We start from the raw sequence: 23,985 nt of genomic DNA, 5'->3' as shown, positions 1-23,985 counted from the left end.
GTGCAAAAGTAGACAACCTTTTTCCTGATGCATTATTCTATCCTGTCTAGCTTATGGTGTGGGCATTTAGTGATGGGGTTGTAGTATGTTTTGTCGATAGCCAGGATGTAGACACCAGAATGTCGACAGGTTCTGAATGTTGACAGTCAGAATATCAGCAAGTTCTTTTGGTCAACAATCCAATATGTAGACATGTATTAAGGTCAACATGTTGACATGTTCAGCATTTCGACATTCAACATGTCAACACCCAAATTGTCAACATATGTTTTTTTTGTTATTTAAGCTTAAACCTAACCATCAACAAAAACTATATGTCGACATTTTAACATGTTGGCCTAAATGCATGTATACATATTGATTGTTGACCTAATGACCATGTCAACATTTTGACTGTCAATCTTTTGAATGTCAACAAGTCGACCAGATACCACTAAGTTACCTCACTCATGCAGGGTTAACAGCAAAGTTTTCTTTAATGTGGACACAAGTAATGTTGCATGGTGGTTGTGCAGTGTAAATACAATATGTTGGCGTTGGACCATCCCTATTCCAAAGTAAGTTCACTTTATTAAACGACTCCTACAGAACACATTACTTAACAGTTTCTCAAACTCGGTCTTCAGGACCCCAAACAGTGCATGTTTTCCAGGTCTCACAGAACCACAAGTGAAATAATTAGCTTTATCTGTGGATCTTTTAAAATGTGTCAGTGAGTATTAAATACACCTGTGCACCTGCTGGGTGACCTGGAATATGTGACCTGTGTGGGGTCCTGAGGACCGAGTTTGAGAACCACTGTATTACTTGGTTGCAAAACTATAAATGATAAAAATATCTACATCTCCTTCTCCCCTCCTGCACAGTACTTGGATTGTGGCAATGGAAAAGAAAATGTATACATCTCTTGGCTATAGTGCCTGTAATTCCAAACATACTCCCCTTTTTCTATAAGGCTCTTATTGATTTACAGACTCTTGGCCTACACTCAACTCATATGCACTTACTACATTCCACAAAACCACAAAGAGTTACTCAGAGCTGCTTCCCACTCACTTGCTCTCCTCATAGACCTTTAAGTCTGGCACTCATTTATTTTATTGGATCTCTGCATCTGTGTCACAGCTCTGCATTTCTTTTATTGTTGCAACTCTGCATTTGTGTCACAGCTCTGTATTTCTGTGTTGTAGCTCCACATTTTTTTTTTTTTGTTGCAGCTCTGCATTTCATCTCTACAGCACTCAGACTGTTTTTTTTTTTTTTTTTTGCTGCTTGGTCCTACCTGATCTAGGACTTCATCCCTTATATTCCTGTATTGTGAGGATTTCATCTTGCTATTTAGTTTAGATCACATTATGTACACAGCACTGTATCTCCCTGCCCACAGTCACAGGGCTGTTACAACTTACAATCAAATGTATCAGATAATCTGTTCTGTTTTTCAGCACTACTGCAATTAAACAAATCTTATTCAGCAATTCCAATCTCTGTCCACACAATTCAAGCAATTCTGATAGGTGGGGAACACACCTATGAATCCTATCTTTTCCATGCGTCTGTTTGTTAACTGCACAGTTGTTTCCAAAAAATGTCCATTTCAAGAACAGAGTGATTCAGCCATGCATGGACCTAACAGTCTGCTAGATGTCCTCCTTCATGGTGTGTATGCATAGTCTACTGCAGAGGTTCCCAAATGCGGTCCTCAAGGCTCCCCAACAGTTCAGGTTTTGGAGATATCCATGATTGAGCACAGGTGGTTAAATCAAACTGACTGAGGTACTAATTAATTCACCTGTGCTCAACCATGGATTTCTCCAAACCCTGGACTGTTGGTCAGCCTTGAGGACCACGTTTGGGAATCTCTGGTCTAGTGCTTAAGCAGTCTGTGATTGCTTTCATTTCCCCATTTGCAGTCTGCTGATAAGCACAGTATGCGTCCAATTTTGGAGTTGCCTCATGATAAGAATTTGGTCCTAACTGTTGTATTTAAAATGTGGAAGGGTCCAGCATTTCAGCATCTTGCACACAAGGCTTGATCTAGAGTTCACATCAGTGCCTTTGAGCAATACAAGGCTGTGCAGTGGTGCAATATAGTTGCATTGTAGAAGAACATTTAAGTGCAGTACACTAGAGATGTTAAGCATGTTATGAGATGTAAATTTAGCACAAACATTAGGTGAAAGATTATCAGGTGATGATCATGGTTGCCCTATCATTACTTTTATACATCTATCTGCTAAATTTAAGGTTGGATATATGTTTAAATAGACCTTGAAATGCAAGTGTGCAGATGCATCCTTGCTGATACATAAATGTTTATGCATTGTTATATATGTTCAGTTCTGATTTAATACACATTGTTAATTTTGAATTCTATGTACAATGGTTGTGGGGCCAAATGTCACTTGGCTGCCTTTTTCCCAGCATAAGACCTTATGGGGTCTGGGCTTACCTGTTGTGGGGATAATGAATGAGCATCATTTTGTGGTTTATACTGTAAAGGACCCCACATATTTATTTCATGTCTGACATACTTTCTCCCTTTTTATATGATTTATTACAATGAAAAGTAGAAGGGACTCTCCTTGTATTTTTTTTCCTTATAAAATACAAAATACTTCTATAAATAAATTGCACTGTGGAAGATTGACTTGAAATTTTTGACATATGTAATCCTCCTAATGGATTTATTTACATTCTACTGATATTGACAGGATGTATAGCTAGTCCAAAACTATCCCTTTTTGTATAAAAAAAAAATAATTTGAAACTACTCTGTACATAATTTATAATACATTGCCCTGTTTTGGTGAAACTGATGCAAGTTTTAAGTAGGAAAAGATACAGTTGTGGGTACAAATTTTTCTAGCTTGGTAAGTTTTATTCATATTTTTTGTTATAGATTGGTCACCTTAATTCTTTTCTGATGGAGATCTATTCGCCTTTTACACCTCAGGTAACCAAGCTAATTTTAATATTTTTGCATAAATTAATACAACATGGATTGTGAAATCTGAAATTCAGTAAAGCTACCCCAAATCATGTATTTTTTGATAGAAGACCTTCATGAAATAAAAAAAAATGTATATATACTGTACATACTATGCAACCTACGGTCAAATTTATATGACCAAATGTAATAAAATGATACACCAATGTTTGCATACATAACACAATGTAACACAATAATTTATGTTCCTTAAAATTAAACTTTAAAAAAATCAGAAATACTGTATGTCTAGTTTTCAAACCAATCAAACATATAACATTTTAATCATAACTTCATTCCTTGCTTCATACGTTATATTTTTTTATTATTCATATTTATAATTAACCTTTATAGGGTGCCACAAAGTACCTGCAGTCCCTTACAAAGTAAAGATAGAGTATATAACATACATGTCAAGTATAAAATTACAATACACACAAAGCAGACTGTAGCAGGATGCAAACCAAAATGAACATATTGAGCTAGGTACACACTACAATGGCAGATCGGTCAGCAGACCGATTCGCTGTCTGAGTGGCCGATTGGTAAACTATAGACATTTACCAACTGGTCGCTCAATATATCTGTCCTGACAGCACAACTGGGAGGGCATGTAAATATGCCCACCCAGTTGAGATGTCAGTGTCGGCGGTCCATGCAGCTAGTGTACGGGTGGTTGGCAGGTCACCTGTACACACATGCAGATGCACCAATATTTATTTCAGATATATCGGCTGTGCTGCATTAAGATCAGGTGTACCCGATATGTACTCGTGATATATCGTTCATCGAATGAATGATACATCAAAATCCGTACTCTATTTGGTGGGTACAGCAGACAGGATCAGAGCCACAGTAAGCAAGGGGGAGGAGAAAAATACATAAGTAAGTAAAAGAAAAGTACACAAGGGAAGAGGGACCTGCTCATGAGATTTTACAATCTATAGGGTATGGGAAGACAAACATGGGTGACACAGAATAATGAGTCCATATACAATTAAAAAAATCAATGGCTAAGGATGAGGGAATCCTAGATTTATTGTGTACCCTAATATTCAGTGATTTCTTACATTTATAGGCTTTTTGAGTACAGCAACCTTAGAGGAGGTGTTCTCCACTTAATTCATGTCAAAATAAAACAAATGTCTACTCTGGCAGAGTCTGCCCTAACCAATTTGATGCCTAGGCAAAATTTAGTCTGGTGCACCCTAGCACAGCCACTAGGTATGTCTCTGACCCAGCACCCCACTCCCAGCAATGCAGATCACAGCAGCAGCCAGCAACACATTTGCCCACAGCAATCCTCAGCCAGCACAGCACCCCTCACCCAGCAGCACAGACCACAGCAGTAGAACCCATCACCCCTCACACCAGCCAGCACACAGCACCTCTCGCATCAGTCAGCTCAACACACCTCACTGATGCTGAGCTGACTTGCACTGGGTACACACTTAGTGATGTGTAGCCAGCACTGATGTTGCATGCGGCAGAACCCGGCAGGGTGCCAGCATCGACAAGTGTCCTGTCGGACAAGCATGCAGGTCCAATGGACGAGTTTCTGACAACGAGTGGGAGCGTACATCATCAGCGACATATTGGGTACACACTGGCCATTGTGCCAGATTTGTCATCCGATTAGTGTTTACCCAGTATAAGTCAAAAACTCACTCTTAAGAGCTGCCAGACTACCTGTGAAGCTGATTGCTGAAGCACATATGAGAATGCAGCTGCCTTGCGTCCGCCCCTGCAGTTGTTTCCAGGGTCCCAGTCCTTCCTGTGCTTGGTGGCTGGCAAATACATTGCCCCCACAGGAAAAAACACACTGCCCCAAACAGGGAAAAATTATATGCATTGACCCACAGGAAAAATCATATACACTGCCTCCACAGGAAAAAAATCAAAAACATTGTCCCCACACAGAAAAAAAATCACTGCCCCACAGAGGAAAATATTCAAACCCCCCATCTCCCTGCCCACAGGACATTGCAGTTATGGTACTTTTGGGACGAGAGATATTTACCGAGGAGCAGCAATGCAGGACAGGCAGGCTGACATGTCTCAAAGCTGGTTTGGCTGTGCTGGGCTGGCATGGTTTCCCTTCCCTGTTAGGTTTTCTTTTGTCGTGTCAGGGACGGTTATAAAGACTAATTCCCGGCGGCAACTGCAGGAGGAGAGGCTCCATACAGAGAGGTGGCGCCGGAGGAGAGATGAACAGAGGTGAGTGGAGCGCCCGGACCGCCTCCTTCTCCCTCTTCTTTACAGCCCGCGACTGTCAGCGTACTTTAATGTGTCAGTCTGACTCATTATTAGTACCTGTCTGGTGCAACCGGCTGCAAGCCCCTTCATAGCGACGTGCGCTGGTGCCATGCACCGGCTGTACCGCCGCTAGCTTCTCCTGACCATTTTAGTAGCTGTCCACTGCATACACCATTCAGATGCCCAAAACCTCCCCTGCCTAGGCTTGGAATGCCCCTAGGCATTTCAGATGCCCCTAGGAATTTACTTATGTTGCTTATGCCTCGGGCCGCTCTGTACTCTGGTGTGTCTGTCTGTGTGTGTGTGTGTGTACGCTCATGTTTTAGTTTTTTTCTTTGTTTGTATTATTGTTTTTTGCACTTCATACATGATCTACACAGTTTGCTTAATTTTGAAAAAAAATAGAAATGCAGAAAAAGGTTGTAAAAAATGTAATGTAAAGCAAGAGACAGCACAAAGACTACCAAATTGACCTATAAATATGAAAGATCAGAAACCATATATTATACTGTAGCACATCTAGTGTATAATATAAATAAAGGATGTATATGGCAATTATAGATGTCTAAAACATTGCCAGTGTGCATGTGTGTGTCAACAGCATCTGTCTATCATATCATATTGTGTTTTATTTATTTTAGATTTATTGTTTCTTTTTAGTTTAAGCTGGTGAATCCCTCTCTTGACCTTTTTTTTTTATTTCACCCTATCTATACTAATATTATAAGAACGTTGTCTCTGTCTGTTTGTTCCAAGTTGGCGCAAAAATTACTGATCCAATTTTTCAATTTTATAGTGGAAACTCCTAGAATTAACCTGCACTTTGTTTCATCTCAATCTGGCAAGTTACAGCTGAGCAATAGCAAAAACAAAATGTATTGACATGTCTATGCAAGAGATAGATGTGGCACCATGCACATGGCCGGTATGGAGTGGGGGGAGAGGTGCTTTGGGTCCCTGTTCACTTGCATAGGATAGGTTACATAGCAGTCTGTGCACAGGGGACACAGTGACATTGTTTTGAGTGGTGGGTGAAGGAGCTGCTGCCACCAGTCTTTATAGGGCTGCTAGTCACATGTGCCACTCCTGTGATATGGCCCCTATGCAAAGCAATACAACTCGAACACCTCAAATAAATAAAATGTTGGCAGAAGCTATGTCATCATGGGCGTAGCCGGAGGCAACAGCTAGTACTATATATGAGTTCTAGATCTCTTGCTCCCATCTTTAAATAGGCAGTCTGTGTCTGGAAACTATGCCATAGTCTTTTAGGAACTGAGTTGGGTAAATTTGAGGGTCATGTGTTCTGGCTCCAGTCTGGGGTACATACTTTATTGTACCTTTCTGACTCACATTTTGAACAATTCAAATGGGAATTTGGCATTTTAACTTCTTCTTGCAATTGGTTTTACAATTACTGTATGACATGTTCTTGATTCTAAGTACTGAGACTCCCAGTCTAGATTTCAAGTCTCTTCCATTAAACAGTTAAGTCTGGCGTATTGTAAACACTCATCTATGTTGTATACTAACTTTTAATCACCTGGTTCCTCGCATTGACTTGCCTCCTTTGCGGGATAAATGGGAGGAAGATCTGATGTACAGTGTGCTGTCTAGAATTTGGAATGCTACTTCATTTTCAACAAAAACATTTACATATCCTGAATAGGCTTATCATTCCCCTAAGGATTTGTTTAATATAGGGGTCAGCTACAATCTGCCAAAATGTAAAAGTTCTACATTGTACATTTTGCCCTTTACTCTGGATTGTGCTGTTGTGTGCCAATTTTTGGGAGCAGGTGTGTGAATAAATCTGACTCGCTTTGCTGGCACTTCCACCACTAGAACCCAAGATTTGTTTATTTGGGATCATTCTATAGGAGTCCCTTAATAATCCAAAATATGCTATATTTTCAATTTCATACAACTAGATTGTGGCTGACCGCTTACCTTCCAGCTCTTTTAAATTAGAAAAATCCAGTAAATGATAGTTAACCATAAAATGTATATGTATGCTAGCAGGAAGGACACTTCTAAATTTCACAAAATTTGCCAGGATTGTAGCGGGGGGGAAAATGCACCCTGGGCTAACCAGGAAGAAGTTGAGTGCCTGCAGTTCTGTGGCAGCTGTTCAAGCTGCAGTTTGCCATTTCAGGCACCCTACAAGTCAAATACAAGTGCCACCATCTCAGCAACAGTGCAGACCCATAGGCCCTGTGTTCTGGGTGGTGGCAACACAATCATACATCCCTAGTTACAGCCCTATCTTCTGGTACAATTTTAGATTGAGGTGCCTGGCTTCGCTACCTGGTGATGATTGATTTGAATCTCTAATCGCTTGTATCTTATCCCACCCCCTACTCCCTATTAGTGCTTCTCTCCTTCCCTCTGCTTTCCTCCGCAGGGATTAACATTGTGGAACTAATATAATTATTTTTTAACTCCTCCAAACTCAAGCCTTGCACATTGATTGTCCTTTTTGTAACTGTAATCTTGTATGTGCAGCTAATTTCTTTGGGACATTTGTATCCTGGTTTATGTCACTCATTTGGTTCTTGGGATGCTTTTTTGTGTTCTTTTGTATTATATCTGGAATGTTTTTTTTTTTTCTCTTATGCAAGATTAATTGGCACACGATTTTAAAATGTATTGTGTATAAAACAAGTCAGCGTTTATATATTAATGTCGTAATTCACACAGCGATCGGTTTCCTTGTGTATCTAGCAAAAGTTCAGTTTGTTTTGACAACAGCTGTTGCAATGACTCTGTTAGCCCACAAAGTATCACACTGCACATTCCTCACTGCTGCCAATTGCACTCACAGGTGTTCAAACACATTTTGTTTAGGTATTTTTTTTTTTTCTTACAGTCCACCTACTTTGCCTAATTTATCTACATTTGCTACACCTTGAACTAAATAGCATTATTTCTAAGCTTCTATCCTCTAAGTATACATACAGTATAACACCATTCAAAGGGGACTTTCAGACACAGATATACTGTACTAAGCCGTGGAGGGAGATAAAGTACCAACCAATCGGCTCCTAACTGTCATTTTACAGGGTGAGTTTGAAAAATGGCAGTTAGGTGCTGATTGGTTGGTACTTTCTCCCTCCACTTAATTTCTCTGCAAGGCTTAGTACATCTCCCCCCAAGACTCTTAAGCAGTGGCACAGTTTATCTAGTACCCTTGTAAAATCTGCCGCCTCAGTGAGCCAGTTGCAGTCCGTGACTGCACTTGCTACACTGTGACTGGCAATGCTTCCCCATTGGAAGCTCTGCCTGCCAGTCACATACACAACATGCAGCCCCAGTGGGAGATGTCTCCTCCCCCTGGGACTGCCAGTCTCGGCTGCTATTAGCAGAGAGCAGCATCTAGTAGGAAGCCGCTCATCTGGATTTCGGCCAGCCCTACCCAGCTAGTAGGGGCTGCATCGGTTCCCCGCCACTAGTGCACATATGCCGGTACCTGTCACAGTGGTCAAAGTGGGAATTTTGAAGTGGGGGTAGGGAATATTTAGATGGGGTCAGAACAAAAACGAGTGTATGCCGAAGGCGCGGCAAAAAAATGGGCATCACAAGGGGTGTGGCCACTGTAAATGGGCGTGTCAACATGACACACCACCCATTTCTTGTAACTCTGGGAGCATTCCTTTCCTCCCTAAGTACAAAACATGCATGTCATGGAATAAGGAACCTGGTTGGGAGTGCGGGGACTTGTGGTTCCTGCTCTACTGCAGAATCACAGCTCACTGACACCTGCTCTATAAAGAGGTCACATTTACATTGTGTTTCAGGACAGGTGCAGCTGAGCAGGGAATTAATCAGGGTAGTCTCCCACAGGAGTAATGATCCCAGTTTGAGAACTATTGAACATCTTGCTGCGAGTCTTATATCTAAAGGCTGTCCCTCTCCTCCCATACACTCACACATTGCTACAATACATTACACAGAGCAGCCTCACTTGAGCTGTACTGTCAGGGCCGGTGTCAGGGTGTTTGGTGCCCTCCTGAAAACTATTAAATTTGCGCCCTTCCTTCCCGTTTTCTACAAAGGGATAGTGCGTGCTGTAGGTGTTCGGGGCACAAATGGCCGTGGTCACACAATAGTATCCCCAATTCAAATGAAACAACACAGTAGCTCAATCTTATTCACATTACATAGCACATAGTGCTCCTGATTCACATTACACTACATAGTAGTGTCCCTTTTTCCCATTATGACACACAGTAGTGCCCCTTATACACAATGCCCATAGTAGTGCCCCTTATGTAATGCCCACATTAGTAGTGCCCCTTTTGCAATGGCCACAGTAGTAGTGGTACCCCTTTCACAATGCCCCCCTGTCGTAATAGTGCCACTTTTGCAATGCTCCCTATAGTTAGTGTCCCCTATGCAATGCCCCCTGTAGTACCCCTTATGCAGTGCCCCCAATTATTAGTACCCCTAACTCAGTGCCCCTAGTTTACGTGCCCCTTACTCAGTGTCCCCAGTATTAGTGCCCCTTACGCAGTGCCCCTATGCAGTGACAGTAGTAGTGCCCCTTGCACATAAAGTCACAGACACACACAACACAAAACTATACTTACCAGAAGCCCCGCTCCTGCAGCCGCCACTGTCTAATTACTCTGTCCTTGGTCCTCACGCTGGGCAATATGGGAGAGATGTCATGACAGATCTCCCTTCACCCACTGTGGGAGCCAGAAGGTGGAGCTCAGGAGTGAGCTCCAGCCTCTGGCTGCCGCTTCAGAGAAGGAGCTGCTGGGCGCCCGCTGCTAGCAAAATCTCAGCAGGCACCCAGGAAATGGAGTAGGCAGTGGTGGTGCCTCTCCAAGCTGCTGCCTCCCTGAGGCACAGGGCCAGCTGATTACGTTGCGCCAGCCATGCCCCTAACCCTCCCTCCCCGCAGCTTACACCTAACCCCCTTAGTGCCTAAACCTAATCTATCACCCCCCTTGCAGCCTAAACCTAACCCTCCCCTTAGTGCCTACCACTAACTTTCCCCCTAACCCCAGTACTTACCTCCGGTATTCTGATAAGTGTCGGGATTCCAGCGACGACTATATTTAATATTTTGAATTAAATGTACACTGTGTATATTTCATTTAAAATATTAAATATATTATTTATTAAATGAATACACATATAACCTTATTAAATAGATACTTTATAAACATTTAAAATAAAACACTTACCTTTTTTCTGCAACAATTTGCTTCCTCTATTTTCTCCACTCCTTTTCAAATTTTCCTCTTCGGCTGGACGCCATCGGCACTGGAGACTGCCTTTATTCAGATAGCCAGATTAGGTGGAGAGGGGAGAAGAGCCAGGTCAGGTGTGTGGGGGGGGCCAGGTCAGATGGGGAGGGAAGGAGAACCAGGTCAGGTGGGGAGGTGAAGAGAGCCAGGTCAGGTGAGGGGGGGGAGTGCCAGGTCAGGTGGGGAGGAGAGGAGAGCCAGGTCAGGTGGGGAGGGAAGTAGAGCCAGGTCAGGTGGGGAGAGAAGTAGAGCCAGGTCAGGTGGGGAGAGAAGTAGAGCCAGGTCAGGTGGGGAGGGAAGTAGAGCCAGGTCAGGTAGGGAGGGGAGGAGAGCCTGGTCAGGTGGGGGGGAGTGCCAAGTCAGGTGGGGAGGAGAGCCATGTTGAAGTGGGGAGAGGAGGAGAGCCAAGTCAGGTGGGGAGGAGAACCAGGTCAGGAGAGGAGGTGAAAAGAGCCAAGTCAGGTGGGGAGGTGAGGAGGAAGGAGGGGACTCAGGGGGATGGCCAGTTCACTGTCCCAATTCGTGGCAGTTTGAAAAGGGGGTGGAGCCAAATATCAGGAGGGGCGGGGCTTAACTGCAGGCAGCTCTGGTTCAAGAAAAACAATTTGGCTCATCAGAGGGATGTGGCTGGGGCCCGGGGGCAGTGCTGCTGATGAAGAGGCTGTCTGCTGCTTGGCAGTCATTCAGTTTCACAGCAGAAACTGTGTGCTGTCATACTAAATGACAGCCAAGCAGACTCTGGCTGAATGCTAACGATGTGAAGTACAGTACAGTACTGTACTTCACATTGTCAGCATGCAGCCAGAGTCTGGGTACTGAGAGACTGGCCATAGCGTGTGGCTCTGTGCTGAAGCTGTTGAACACCCAGCATAACATCTGCCAGATGTTTCAGCAAAGAGCCACACATTACCTACTCTGCCTCCTCGCTCCCATCAACCACAGCATGTAATACAGATGCAGCATCGCTCTGCTTCTCGGTTCCTCCTGCTCATCTCAGCCTGGCTCCTCTGTACTAGAGCTTCTTGCCGCATGTCGGGTGGCCAATCAGCAGCCTCCCCCTCCAGCCGCTGATTGGCCACCTGAGAAGCCAGTGCTACAGTGACGCCTATGCCTGCCCTGATACAATAAAAAAATTCAGTGCTTGAAGGAAGTGCCGGTATGTTATACCGTTGCATACCGGCACACTTAGAGCACTGTCCTGTCAGATCTAATATGCAGTCACCAGGAATGGCTGGGAGGTGAGTGTCTCCCCAGTCCCCCTCTCTCATCAGTGGCAGCCCCTCTTGTCCAAGAGGATAGCCACCGCTGATCTTAAGCTATTAAAGTCTCCTACTTATTTTAATATTTTCCCAAATAACTCTCCTAAAGAATTATTCAGTTTATAGACAGTACATCACAGGAAGCCACATCTAAATAATTTTAACTACAGCAATCTTTATTCTCAGCAGTGACATACTTCCTGATTTTAATTAAAACTTCCTCATTCTGTTCCACATTTACTCCCGTCCACCTCATAGAGAAAATACAATTGTATTGCCTTTGCTAAAATTCTTAAAAAGTATACATACAAAGAGAGGAAGCATTGTTAAAGGAACACTGAAACCGTTTCCCCACAACAAAGTATGTACAAAATCAGTTATTGAAATTAAATAAATTGCTGAACTCCACTTTATTATAAAAGTACAGTGTGGGCTGGATGTACTAACACTAAAATGCGGTCAAACTGCCAAAAACTGCAGTTTTTGTAGGTTTTATCAGATTTTTGGGGAAGTGGTCTGGGCACAGGTATTGACATGTTATGCCTGCATGGCAGAAGTATTAACCGCCAATCATCTGTTTATAATGATAAATATATTGCAATTATATTTTGTTGTCTTTCAAACCGGTGGTGCTCCCGTAGAGTTCATGAATCAAACTGGACACAGAGAAGAAGAGAATGAAAACTCTTGTCTGGGGGCACTCGTTTACATTTAAAACATAACTTTTATTTGATATTATCACTGATCAGAAATAACTTACACAAAAAAGGAATACATTGCAGTTTAAATAAGAGGGAAGTACAATTTCTTTCAAATACCAAACACAACAATTAAAATCAAGAATCTTGGTTTAATACTTTAAGTGATATACCATCTGAGAATATTCTCTATCCAGAGTATACATCATTATCCAAAATTGGCAAAAACTTCCATGGTGGAGAAATATGACAAATAAATGAAAATAAATCTTTTTAATTGAAACAGCACCATTGTGTGATGATACTAATGACCAATAAGTACTTGAGATCCTATTGGACCTGAAAGTTGCAATTACACAGTTGTAATATTATGTAACATAATGCATAAAGAACTCTCTTTGATAAAGGAGCAGTTCTGAAAAGCGTATGTATTGCACTGAAGTAGTGATCTGCTATTAATCACCAAAAACCGCTCTGAAATTGTAAGTTTTTTTATGAGTGAATTAGGTCAAGAACATCTTTTTAAAACACTTCCAATTGAATATTTTTTTTAAATACCATATATCATAAAAATATATTTTTTTATGGTATACAGTAGTTCAGGTCATTGATAGTTGTACCATCGATGGCCGATTGTTTATATCGATGGTTGAACCAATCAATTGTTTGACATTGGTTGGGGCTGCACATACAATCTATATACAAATATGGTATATATGCATATATATATTACAGTACACGTATATAGAGCCAGGTGTATCTATCACACGGGTGTGTGTGTGTGTGTGTATATATATATATATATATATATATATATATATAATGACATGCTGGACATCCGGCACTCAAATGCACATGTGGACCAACCAGTGCCCCGACATTTCAAAGAATTTCAACATAATTTATCCACCATTAGGTATAAAATGATCGATTGGGTGCCCCCTAAACTGAGGGGAGGTGATCATGATCGTACTTTACTGCAGAAAGAGTCCCATTGGATCCACAGACTACAAACTGTACAACCGAGGGGCTTGAATGAAACTCTTTCATTCTCGTGTTTTCTATGAGCCTTTGTTTTGTTTTCATTTGGACTGGTTTGTATCCACATTTGTGGCCCTTTTGATATATAGTTAGTTATTGTATAGTGATCCATAAAGTGGATAAAGGAGGAGTTATTGTGCTTCAGGATTTCATCAGATATGATCTAGAGATCCGCAGACAGATGATGTTGCCACTTATCAGAAAGTTCCATTTAACCCTGGGCCCAGGATTAAAAAAGAAGTGGAAGGTCTTATTGATCTATCACTCCTAGAAAGCTGGATCACTGAAACCACAGCAGATTTTCTCAGTGGATTTTCCTTTAACACCTATCCTATACACACTTCCTAAAGTGCACAAGTCACTTGGCAATCACCCTGGTGGACCCATCATTTCTGCTAGAGGATCAGTATTGCAGCCTCTGGCGGAATTGATTGACCACCATCTCCAGCAATGTGTGATTAGGTCTGAAACTTACGCTAGAGATACAGGTCACTTCCTGGAGGGAATCAGTGGATTGTTGGATATTCCTGAGCAATGTTATTTAGCCACCATGGATTTAGGCTCCCTCTATACCATCATCCCACATGATGGTGGTGTAGAGGCAGTCCGTCAATGTCTGGTACAAGGTCCATATACAGGGTCGCCGATTGAATTCCTCCTAACACTGTTGAATACAGTGTTGGGATGTAACCATTTCATGTATTACAAGAATTTATATATGCAAAATTCTGGGATAGCCATGGGTTCAAGCATGGGGGCCATGCAAACCTTTATATGGACCAATATGAACATCACCATATTTTGTCTCATTATAAAGAAAGTATGGTCTATTATCAATGTTATATAGACAATATATTTATAGTATGGTGCATCAGTATTGAGTCCTTTAATGAGATGGGTAAAGTTTTGAACACATTAGATAGCCCTGTGCAATTCACTTCAGCAATAGATGAGAAACAGATGTGTTTTCTCGATGTATTGATATTTAAAAAATGTGGTAGACTGGCTTATATTCTGTATAGAAAACCTATAGACAAGAACACGATATTGTTGGCTTCTAGCCATCATCCAGAGAGAATAAAAAAATAACCTTCCAATATCACAATTCATACGTGTGTTTAGAAACAACTCTGAAAATGATCTTATGGAGTACCAGCTTAATGAGATTAAACAGAGTTTTTTTGCATGGGGTTATACCAAACAAACAGTCAAAAGTTGCCTCACTAGGGCACGTGAATTATCACAAGGAACACGAAGGTCGATGGCCAGTTCTATTCAAGATGATAAACTGATTTTGGGCACCAGGTGTGATACTGAGTTGAGAGCTATTCAAAAGTCTGTAAAAAAAAAACATTGGCCCCTCTTAAAGTCTGATCAAAGTCTTAGTGCAATTGGACATAAGCCACCATTGTTAAATATTCAAACTTGAATGACCTCCTCTACAGAACAGATATGTCTACCGCGAAGGTGAAACAGGAAGGTTGGTTGCCTAAGAAGAATGGTTTCTATCACTGCTTGGGCTGCACCACCTGCAGAGCGCTACTGGTTGGAACATTCTTCCCACATCTGCAAAGTGGAAAAAGCATCTCGATTAAGTATAGGATGTCTTGTCAGATGGACCATATTTTATATAGTCTATGCTGCCCATGGAGCCTAAGGTATTTTGGGAAGACTGTGCAAACTTTTTGTGAGTGGATGGCTCAACATAGATCTGATATTAGACTGGCATATGATAATAAGGGCACAGATAAGCCAGTAGCAGCCCACTTTTTATCCAAAGGTAATCAAGTGGCGTCCCTTAAATATGATGATTGATTGGATCCCTCCACCTAGATGAGGTGGAGATCGCGGTCTCTTGTTACTCAAAAGAGAATCCTACTGGATACACATGCTGGAAACAGTGGCCCCTAAGAGGTTGAATGAATATAATTATTTGAATCAATTTATATAATTTTTTATTTTTTCTCTTTTTTTCTTTCATTTTTTTTCTCAGATGCCCAATATTATTCATCAATATTATTCATTAATATTTATTCATATTTATTGATATTATTTGTAGTTTGCACTTTTTAATGTATAATGCTTTTTATGTGGTAAAAGGGTTCACAATCGTTGTTGTATCGTACAACGTTTGATGTGGATAATTTTTTATACATCTCCCCCATGGCCAATTTTATTTCTAAATAAGCTAGGTTTGTATGTGAGTACTTATATATTGATCTGTAATAAGCCTGTTAGAAGTGGTCTAGTCCATCTGTTTTTTATGATGAAAATATTCCCTTTATTCTTAGAGATGCTATGGCACATAGTAACTAAATGGCAGCTTTGCTAGTAAACACGGAGATAGATGATGCCTGGTATCAATTAGGAACCACTTTATGAAGTTGATGTTCTTGGGTGAACAACTTAGCGGACCGGAAGTGACGTAGTTGACTGTATGGAACGCATGACTTCTGGTATTGCTGGAATGCATACTGGAAGTATGATCCCATCCGTGTGGATAAGGTCAGTGTTGATTTGTCTGTGGGCATCTATATAACTGCACCTATACTGTTGGGAGTCCTGCTACAATAATGTTGAGGTTGGATATGGTTTAATAGTGGATTAGTGTGGATCTGATGCTGTTCCATCACATATGTGTTACTTCCAGTACCGGAGGGATGTTGGGGGTGGAGCAATCATTGATGTGTGTATATAAGATGGCCTTGGTGGAGGGTGTTCGTATGTCCTGCGCTTCACTTGTGGTATCCTGAGGAAGACCGCGTTTGTGCGGTCGAAACTGACATTTGCCTATGATGTGATTTATTTTTTTTTAATATGGTTGAATATATATATATATATATATATATATAATATATTCACATATAGATATATAATATGCCCAGGGCTCTGCTGTTTATTCATGGGGAGTGGGGCTTGCAAAATGGGGGAGAGGCTGCTGCTAGCAGAGGTGGAGAGAGGGAAGGACAATGCTGTTAGTAATAGCTTCTCTGAGCGGTGGCTGATGCTAGCTGGAGGGGCAGGGAGAGAAGGACAGAGCTATCAGCACTGCCTTCTCTGTCCTGTCAGCAGCCGCTGGGCTGCTGGTATCCGGAGGAGGGAGAGAAGGACGGCATTCTCAGTGCGGCCTTCTCTGCCCTGTCAGCAGCCACTGGGCTGCTGCTAGCCTGAAGTGGAGGGAGTGAAAGACAGTGCTGTCAGTGCTACCTTCTCTGCCCTGTCCTCCCGGTAGCCGATGGGGGGTGGGCGTACTAGCGCTGGGCTTTCTGATCACTGCTAGCAGTGATTAGCCCATGGGGTGGGACAGTGTGCAGAGGGACCAGGAGGTCCCTCTGTAGTTGGCGCCTGCTAGAAAATGATACTCCAGCAGCCACCCACAGAGCTTTTCTGACTGGTTGTATCAGGTATGACCATGTCAGGGAAAGCCCAGTTTGGTATGGTCGTATTTGATACAACCATGCCAGGCAAGTGGTTAACCACATGCACGTCGACAGAGGTGATGAACGAGAGACACCCACTTAAATACATATGATCAGAAAGATTTCCCTGCATCTACTGTCGGCTCTGAGAGATGGAGCTGATGAGATTACAGAAAGAACAGATTAAGAAAGGACAGGTACAAATTCATGGGTTACTGGTGAGAGTAGTAGTCAGCCAGAGTGGAACTGCAGGTTTGAACCAGAGTGGGACCATAGATATCAGCAGCCAACCAGCATGGAACCACAGGCTTGAACTGTAATGGGACCGGAGACAGCAGCAGCCAGCCAGAGTGGAACTGCAGGATTGAACCAGAATGGGACCATATAAATCAGCAGCCAACTGGAGTGGAATCACAGGCTTGAACTGTAATGGGACTGGACATAGCAGTAGCCAGCTAGAGTGGATCCATAGGCTTGGACCAGAGTGGAACTGGTGAGAGTAGTAGTCAACCAGAGTGTAACGGCAGGCTTGATCCAGAGTGAGACCGTAGATATCAGCAGCCAACCAGAGTGGAACCACAGGCTTGAACTGTAATGGGACTGGAGATAGCAGCAGCCTGCAGGCTGAACCAGACTGGGACTGGTGAGATTAACAGTAGTTGAGCTGGACCAGGACCAGCACTTGAACACAAACTGGTAGGTGCAGACTGGAAATAGCAAATAGAAAGTGGATGGAGCAGACTCAGGGGCAGCAATTTGCAGGAATCAAGTAGTGCAGGTTCAGGCAGTGGATCGGAGATGGCACTTACTAGTGCATGAGATCACTGGAAGGTAAAGAACCACAAGGTGCTAGTGTCAGGTCTGAACTTAGTAAGGCCATCTAGTCAAGGATGAGATGGTCATGTGAGAGCAGGAGACAGGTAGAGACTGGATACTGGTGCTCACCTGATTGGAGACAACATGGCTGCACCAATGAACTTAAAGGAATGGATTGACAGTGATAGAATGGCCCACCTTGGTAAAGCACCACCGGACAGGGTAAGAGTGACTAAGTCCAAGCTTTATAACACTTAAAGCTTTAATAAACACAGCTCTGCATGCGGTAACTGGAGGGTTGTGTATCATTCAAAATGGGATTCATAGTACAACCCACCCTATGTATGAAATAATAATTTTCAAGTTTATTGTAGTTTCTAAAATATTAAAATATTTTATATATTTTCCATGGAGGACAAAATTACATCCTCACATGCATGTGCACATTGTGCATAGTGCACAGTCACACTCTTCTCCGCTAAAGAAAAAATGCTGTTGCCCATTAGATATTCCTGGATCTTCAGTCCTAACATGGTCACATTATTCTCAAAGGCCAGTTGGTGGTCTTGGCTTCTACTTATGGTTAGGCTGTTTAGTGGTGCTGGCTGTCCGGCAGGTGGTCTTGCTCAAGGCTCAACCAGTATTTTCAGTAGAACATTAGTGATAGAGGAGGAGGATGCAGTCATCAGGGTTCCTGATAATTTTTAGGTCAATGAACAAATGGAGCTAAGACTTCTTGGAATTGACCAATGTCAGGAACTAGTCTGTGAGTGCCCAGGCTTAAGCTTATGTCCTTGTATACCTTGTTTATCAGGAAGGTTGAGCTGGTAAGTAACTACTACAGTTTCTCTCAAACTCTCTCCTCCCGACCCCAAACATTTTCTAGGTCACCTAGCATGTGCACGGGTGTATTCATTACTCTCTCACACATTTTAAAAGGTTCACAGGTGGAGCTAATAATTTCACTTGTGATTCTGTGAGGAGATCTGGAAAACATGCACTGTTTGGGGTCCTGAGGACTGAGTTTGAGAACTTGTGAACTACTGCAAAGATTTCAATTGCCCAGCTGGGGACTGCACAGTGGAGCCGTGATCACACTGTCTGGACTAGATGGAGTAGAAAACATCAAGTGTAACACAATGTCAGTCTCTGCTTGGACGCTGCAAAAAGTATCCAATATGGAGAGTTTTCCTATCTATGGATGGTGGTGGGGTGAGAGCTAAGAGTTCTTTACAGGTGATTTCCTTGCATTGAAAATGTTGAAAATACAATCTACTGTAACTTTAACTGCAGCCTTACCCTAATGCTGATATTGTTCACTTTCAGGAATGAATAAACATTCTTGTCGACATTATGAATGTTGAAAATATGTTTGAGTATATCACCTTTCACATAAATTGAAATCAGGTGGTGTATTTGTCTTGTACACTCCCACCTTAACTTTCCAAGTTACGTTCCACCTGCTATTTCTGCCCCAGGTACCCCTCATCTCCAATGTAGCTGCCCACAGCAGTCTCCCTGCCTCTACACTGGCTGTGCAAGACAGCACTACCACCATTCTGGCTGCCCCAGACAATGACAACCTGCCTCCACTCTGGCTGCCCCAGATACACAGTTCCCAGTCTTCTTTCCTGCCTCCTTGTTTTCAAACAAATTGTAATTCCACAATGTATGCATGGCACATCCATAACATTTTCTACCGTCCACCCATGACAAACAAAACCTCTTCAAAACTTGAAAGACCACAACAATAAGCAAGATAATCTCATCATCAAATGAATTCAAGATCCCTAATATCCCCGTGATCAAATCAGTACTACTCATACTTGATCCAGAAAGTTGTATTCATCCAATATAAAAGTATTTATTATTTATATGTTGCCACAAGGGGTCCGCAGCACCTTTTACAAAGTACAGAAAGCTAAAAAAAGTGACTTAAAGTACAAAACATTTCAGGACATGGACAAGGTTTATAAACATTACTGCATTAGAAGTCATAATGGCAAAATAAGTAGCAGGGCAACAGAACCCAAAGGTTTGGTACCATTGTGGGCAGTGGGGAGGATATGATGGTATAAGTGAGGGAAGGGAAAGCAAAACATACATTTAATGAAGTCAATATGAATAACAAGAATACTCATTTGAAATCTAACACATTTCCAAGTCGCAATTAAACTTTCACTATAATATAACACAATAAATGCCTACAAAGCCAATCAGGTTTATTAAGTCAACTCATCACAATAATTACTTTAAAGTACACATTTTTTCCAATTTATTTATTTAGACCACTGCTATAAACAATTCTGTCTGACTTTATAGGACTCAAATCCATTCTATGCATTTTCACACAATATTTTCATATTTTTATTTTATCCATAAGTCTTTTTCTTGTTTTATTTTGTGACCAGCCCCCATTGTGCATGATTCAGAGATGGGCAGTATTGCACAGCAGTACAGTAATGTATCTTTGTACGCAGCAGCTGTACACCTACTGGTTGTTATGACTCTGTTTTGGGTTCGGTGTAAACGCTCAGAGGCTGGTGTCAGATACTGATTACTGAAGGGAAATTAACAGACCACACATGTAAATGCAGGTTTTGTAGTTTAATGCAGCTGGGTGAGCACTAAAAAAACAATACCAGGGACAGATAATGCAGACAGGCAGAATATACAGGGTTAAACAGAACAGAATTAGAAGACATTGCAAGATACCAATTTTACCTGAAGCATGTGGGAACAGAAACAGGATTACCCTAGAACTCTTTCTCAGGACACAGGGCCTAATGCAGAGATGGACAGTATTGCACACCCCACCCCCACAGAGGAGGCTATGCAATACAGAATCGGTATGTAAAGCCAGCAGTCAGGATGCCTCCTGTCAAAATATTGATAGGGGCATCCTGATGGTTTGTATCCCGACAGGGGTCGGGTAAGTGTACTTACCCTCCTCTCTTCTCCACCTAACCCTCCCTTCTTGTAGCCTAACCATAACCAGTCCCATCCTGCACCCTAACCCTCTCCATTAGTGCCTAAACCTACACCCCCCCTCAGTGCCTAACCCTAATCCCCCAGTGGTACCTAACCCTAACCTGCCCCTAGGAGTGCCTAACTCTAACCTCCCCCCAAAAAACTGAGTGCTAACCATGCTATGCTACCTAAACCTAACCCTCTTCCCCCCACAGCTAACACCTAAGACGCCTCAGACTTACCTGGTTCGGGCTGGCATCTGTCTGTGTTCCTACATATTAAGTTAGGCATCAGTATTTTGATGCCTATCTTTAATCCCACATGCCATCCACCAGTCTGATAACTACATCCCGTGGAATACCATCCAACAAAATGTAAATGCAGTAGGAGGTGTCTGGAGGAAATAGACACCTCCTTGCTGCAAATGAGAGATCAAAGTGCAGCATCTATAGATGCTGCCTCGGCTTACAACCGCGAGCATCGGTCACAATGAAGCTTACCTCAGCCTGGCCAGTGCCTTGTCACCTGTGAGGCCAGTAAATCTACAGTATGTCCACTGATGCAGGCGCTGACCTTGTGATGCCCCCATTTCTGAGAACTGGGACCAGCAATGCCCACTTTCTGCCTCCAAATGTTGCAGCCTGTCATTCTTGCTGTAGGTGGGAGACACTGCGAGCGGACTTGCAGATCAAGGGCTGAACATGCTCAGTACACATTCAGTATGCATATACGAGCGTGCAAAAAGATGGTCGCGATGGTTTTGACTATCGCGACCATCGGACTTGCGAGTGAAACCCTGCGGTCGGGTTTCCCAGCCGCAAGGCCAAGAGTGATTTTGGCTCTATCAGAGCCAAAATCACTCCCACTGACATCACTAGTGCCGGCTTCAGACAGTAGGCATTCCCATGGGAACGCCTCCGTCTGGCAGGCATACCCCTAGCACGCCCACCAAAGGGGGCGTGCTGTCAATCAACATCGACAGCACGCCCCCTTTGGTGCGAGACCCCGTGCGATGGAAAGCCCGTCGCTTGCCAGGTCTCGCGCATGCGCACGACGGAGCTCCCTCCATCGTGCGCATGCGCAGTGGGGAACATCGACCCACTTGCGAGCGTACTGCCGCTCGCGAGTGGGTCTGAATGACCCCCATAGTATTCCTCACAGATAATGTTAATTAGACTGATTTGACTTGTCATAGGTAATCCACACATCAGAAACAGACAGATTGCTCACAAACAGTGGCTCCATAGTGGTGAGCACACATTCCAGAACTACAACACAGAGTCCCTGATTCAGAGCCGGACACTCTGACAGACCGCTTGCTCTGAATCAGGGCCAGGCTATTTTTTTTTTTTTAGAACGGCCTCCTGGCCACTCGCATAGCTGTGGGTGACCACCCACAGCTATAGCGAGTGGCCAGGAAGATGGTCGCGATGGTCAAGACCATCACGACCATTGGGCTTGCGATGAGACCCTTGTGGTAGGGTCTCATGTCCGCAAGCCCAAGAGAGATTTTATCTCTAACAGCCGAAATCTCTCCCACTGACATCACTCGTGATGTCAGTGGGGCCACCCCCAAATGGAGGCGTTCACATGGGAACGCCACCATTTGGGCAGCCACTCCCCTGACGGAGCCACCATCGACCCAGTTGCGAGCGCTCAGCGTTTGTGACAGGGTCTGAATCAGGCCCTCAGTTCTAACATTATTCACCCCCTTTAGAAGGTGATTTCCAGACACCTTAGGAACAACTTAATATTTTCAGAAAGACAGAACCCCCCTTTCATGTTCAAAGGCAGTTCATTCTGTTATGACTCAGTGCCTGATTCAGACCAGCTCGCTAGCGCTATGTGAGTGGGTCGATGTTAGGCCACTGCGCATGTGCACGCCGGAGCCGGCTCTGACATGCGCATGCGCTAGACCTGGCTAGCGACGGGTGCTCCGTCGCTCCGGGTCTCGCACCAAAAGGGGGTGGCTGTCTATTTTGATTGACTGCTCGCAGCATTTTGGAGGTGTGGTGTGGGGGTGGCTTCACAAATGGAGGCATTCTCATGCGAGCGCCTGCCGTTTGTGGGTAGCCCCACTGACATCACCAGTGTCAATGTACTGGGAATGTAAAGAATAGATGCTGACACAAGTACCTAAATCATTGTGAATACGGTATGAGATCACCTTAAAAGAGGATGATTATACATTGGGTATACATATCAATGATCTCATTCTAAAAACCTCACAAAGGTAAAGGTAATCAATGTTCAAACATTGTCATGTGATGATAATTAAGATTTAGAGCAAGATATAGATAAGTGGGGATAACCAGTTTGCACATAGGCTCTGCTGCTCAGTCTCATACAAGCTGCAGAGGAGAGGGAGTGAGAGATCTGCTAGTGCAGTGATCCCACAAAACAAAAGTCAAGCAGTGGTTGTCGTCATCAGCCCAAATATCTGCTGTTAGTTGTCTTGCCGTGTGGTATCAGACAACCGATGAGAGAATTATAAGGCTGCTATGGGAACCACTGGGAGGGTATAGAAATAGTGCAATAGAGAAAACACTGTGTAGAAACATCCACAATTCTAACTTCAAATTAGCTACTTAGTAGCTGTAATGATATCCTTACCTGAATACAAATAAAACAAAGGACCTGTGATCTCAGGTCTACTATATACAGTAAAGATGTGCTATATCATAAATAATTCAGCCTGAGTACAGGTATACAGTGTATGACAAATCAATATTCAATAACTGCCATACTCAGAGTGCTGTATTAGTGTAGTCCTACAGGGTTAATAGTAGTTGAGCAGGGTCACTTGGTATAATAAACATAAACAGTGCAGTTAGGGTCCAAAAGTAGCAGAGTCAATTAGCCTATGGGACTGGGAGGGTTAAATTACCCTTTTTAATATGTGCCACCTCTACAGAATCATAGCGACCCACTGCTGCACATAAAATTAAAAAGGCATAGGTATACATAAATGGTTCATATAACAACAAGACCTGCTGTAGGGGTGTCCCGCACTGCGCAGTCACGGGGCACCCTGTATCTGTTCCAACATACGTTTCGCCTGGAGGCTTGATCACAGAGAAGTCCATTTTAATCTTTTTTCCTTGCAAAAATTAATAAAGGCTATGTTTTAAGATATTTTGATTGACATTTAGCTATAACAGTGCACTCCTATAGTCTTTGGGTTGAAGTTCTCACAGAACTGATATACCCTCCCCTTCTTGTCTACTTGCATTAACTCTGAGTAGCACCACCACCACCAGCCACAGTGGTATTTCATTA

At 42.9% G+C, this 23,985-nt stretch overlaps 1 protein-coding gene across 6 annotated transcripts in view; it reads left to right on the top strand.

The window, feature by feature from the left end:
• The window catches only part of LOC148522165 (proton-coupled folate transporter-like), a 549,361-nt gene that overhangs the window by 89,382 nt on the left and 435,994 nt on the right, over positions 1-23,985 (top strand). For 3 of the 6 annotated variants that reach the window (XM_088474518.1, XM_088474517.1, XM_088474519.1), the window contains exon 2: positions 2,903-2,956. The exons of the other annotated variants lie outside the window; for them this stretch is intronic. In XM_088474518.1, coding sequence (XP_088330644.1) covers positions 2,927-2,956 — 30 coding nt within the window. In that variant the 5' untranslated portion in view covers positions 2,903-2,926. The remainder of the gene's footprint in view (positions 1-2,902; positions 2,957-23,985) is intronic. 6 annotated transcript variants of the gene reach the window in all.

This window comes from Taudactylus pleione, unplaced genomic scaffold (genome assembly GCF_031769625.1).
Source record: "Taudactylus pleione unplaced genomic scaffold, aTauple2 ptg000154l, whole genome shotgun sequence".
Classification (NCBI taxonomy): domain Eukaryota; kingdom Metazoa; phylum Chordata; class Amphibia; order Anura; family Myobatrachidae; genus Taudactylus; species Taudactylus pleione.
This window is presented reverse-complemented; position numbering and strand designations above follow the sequence as displayed.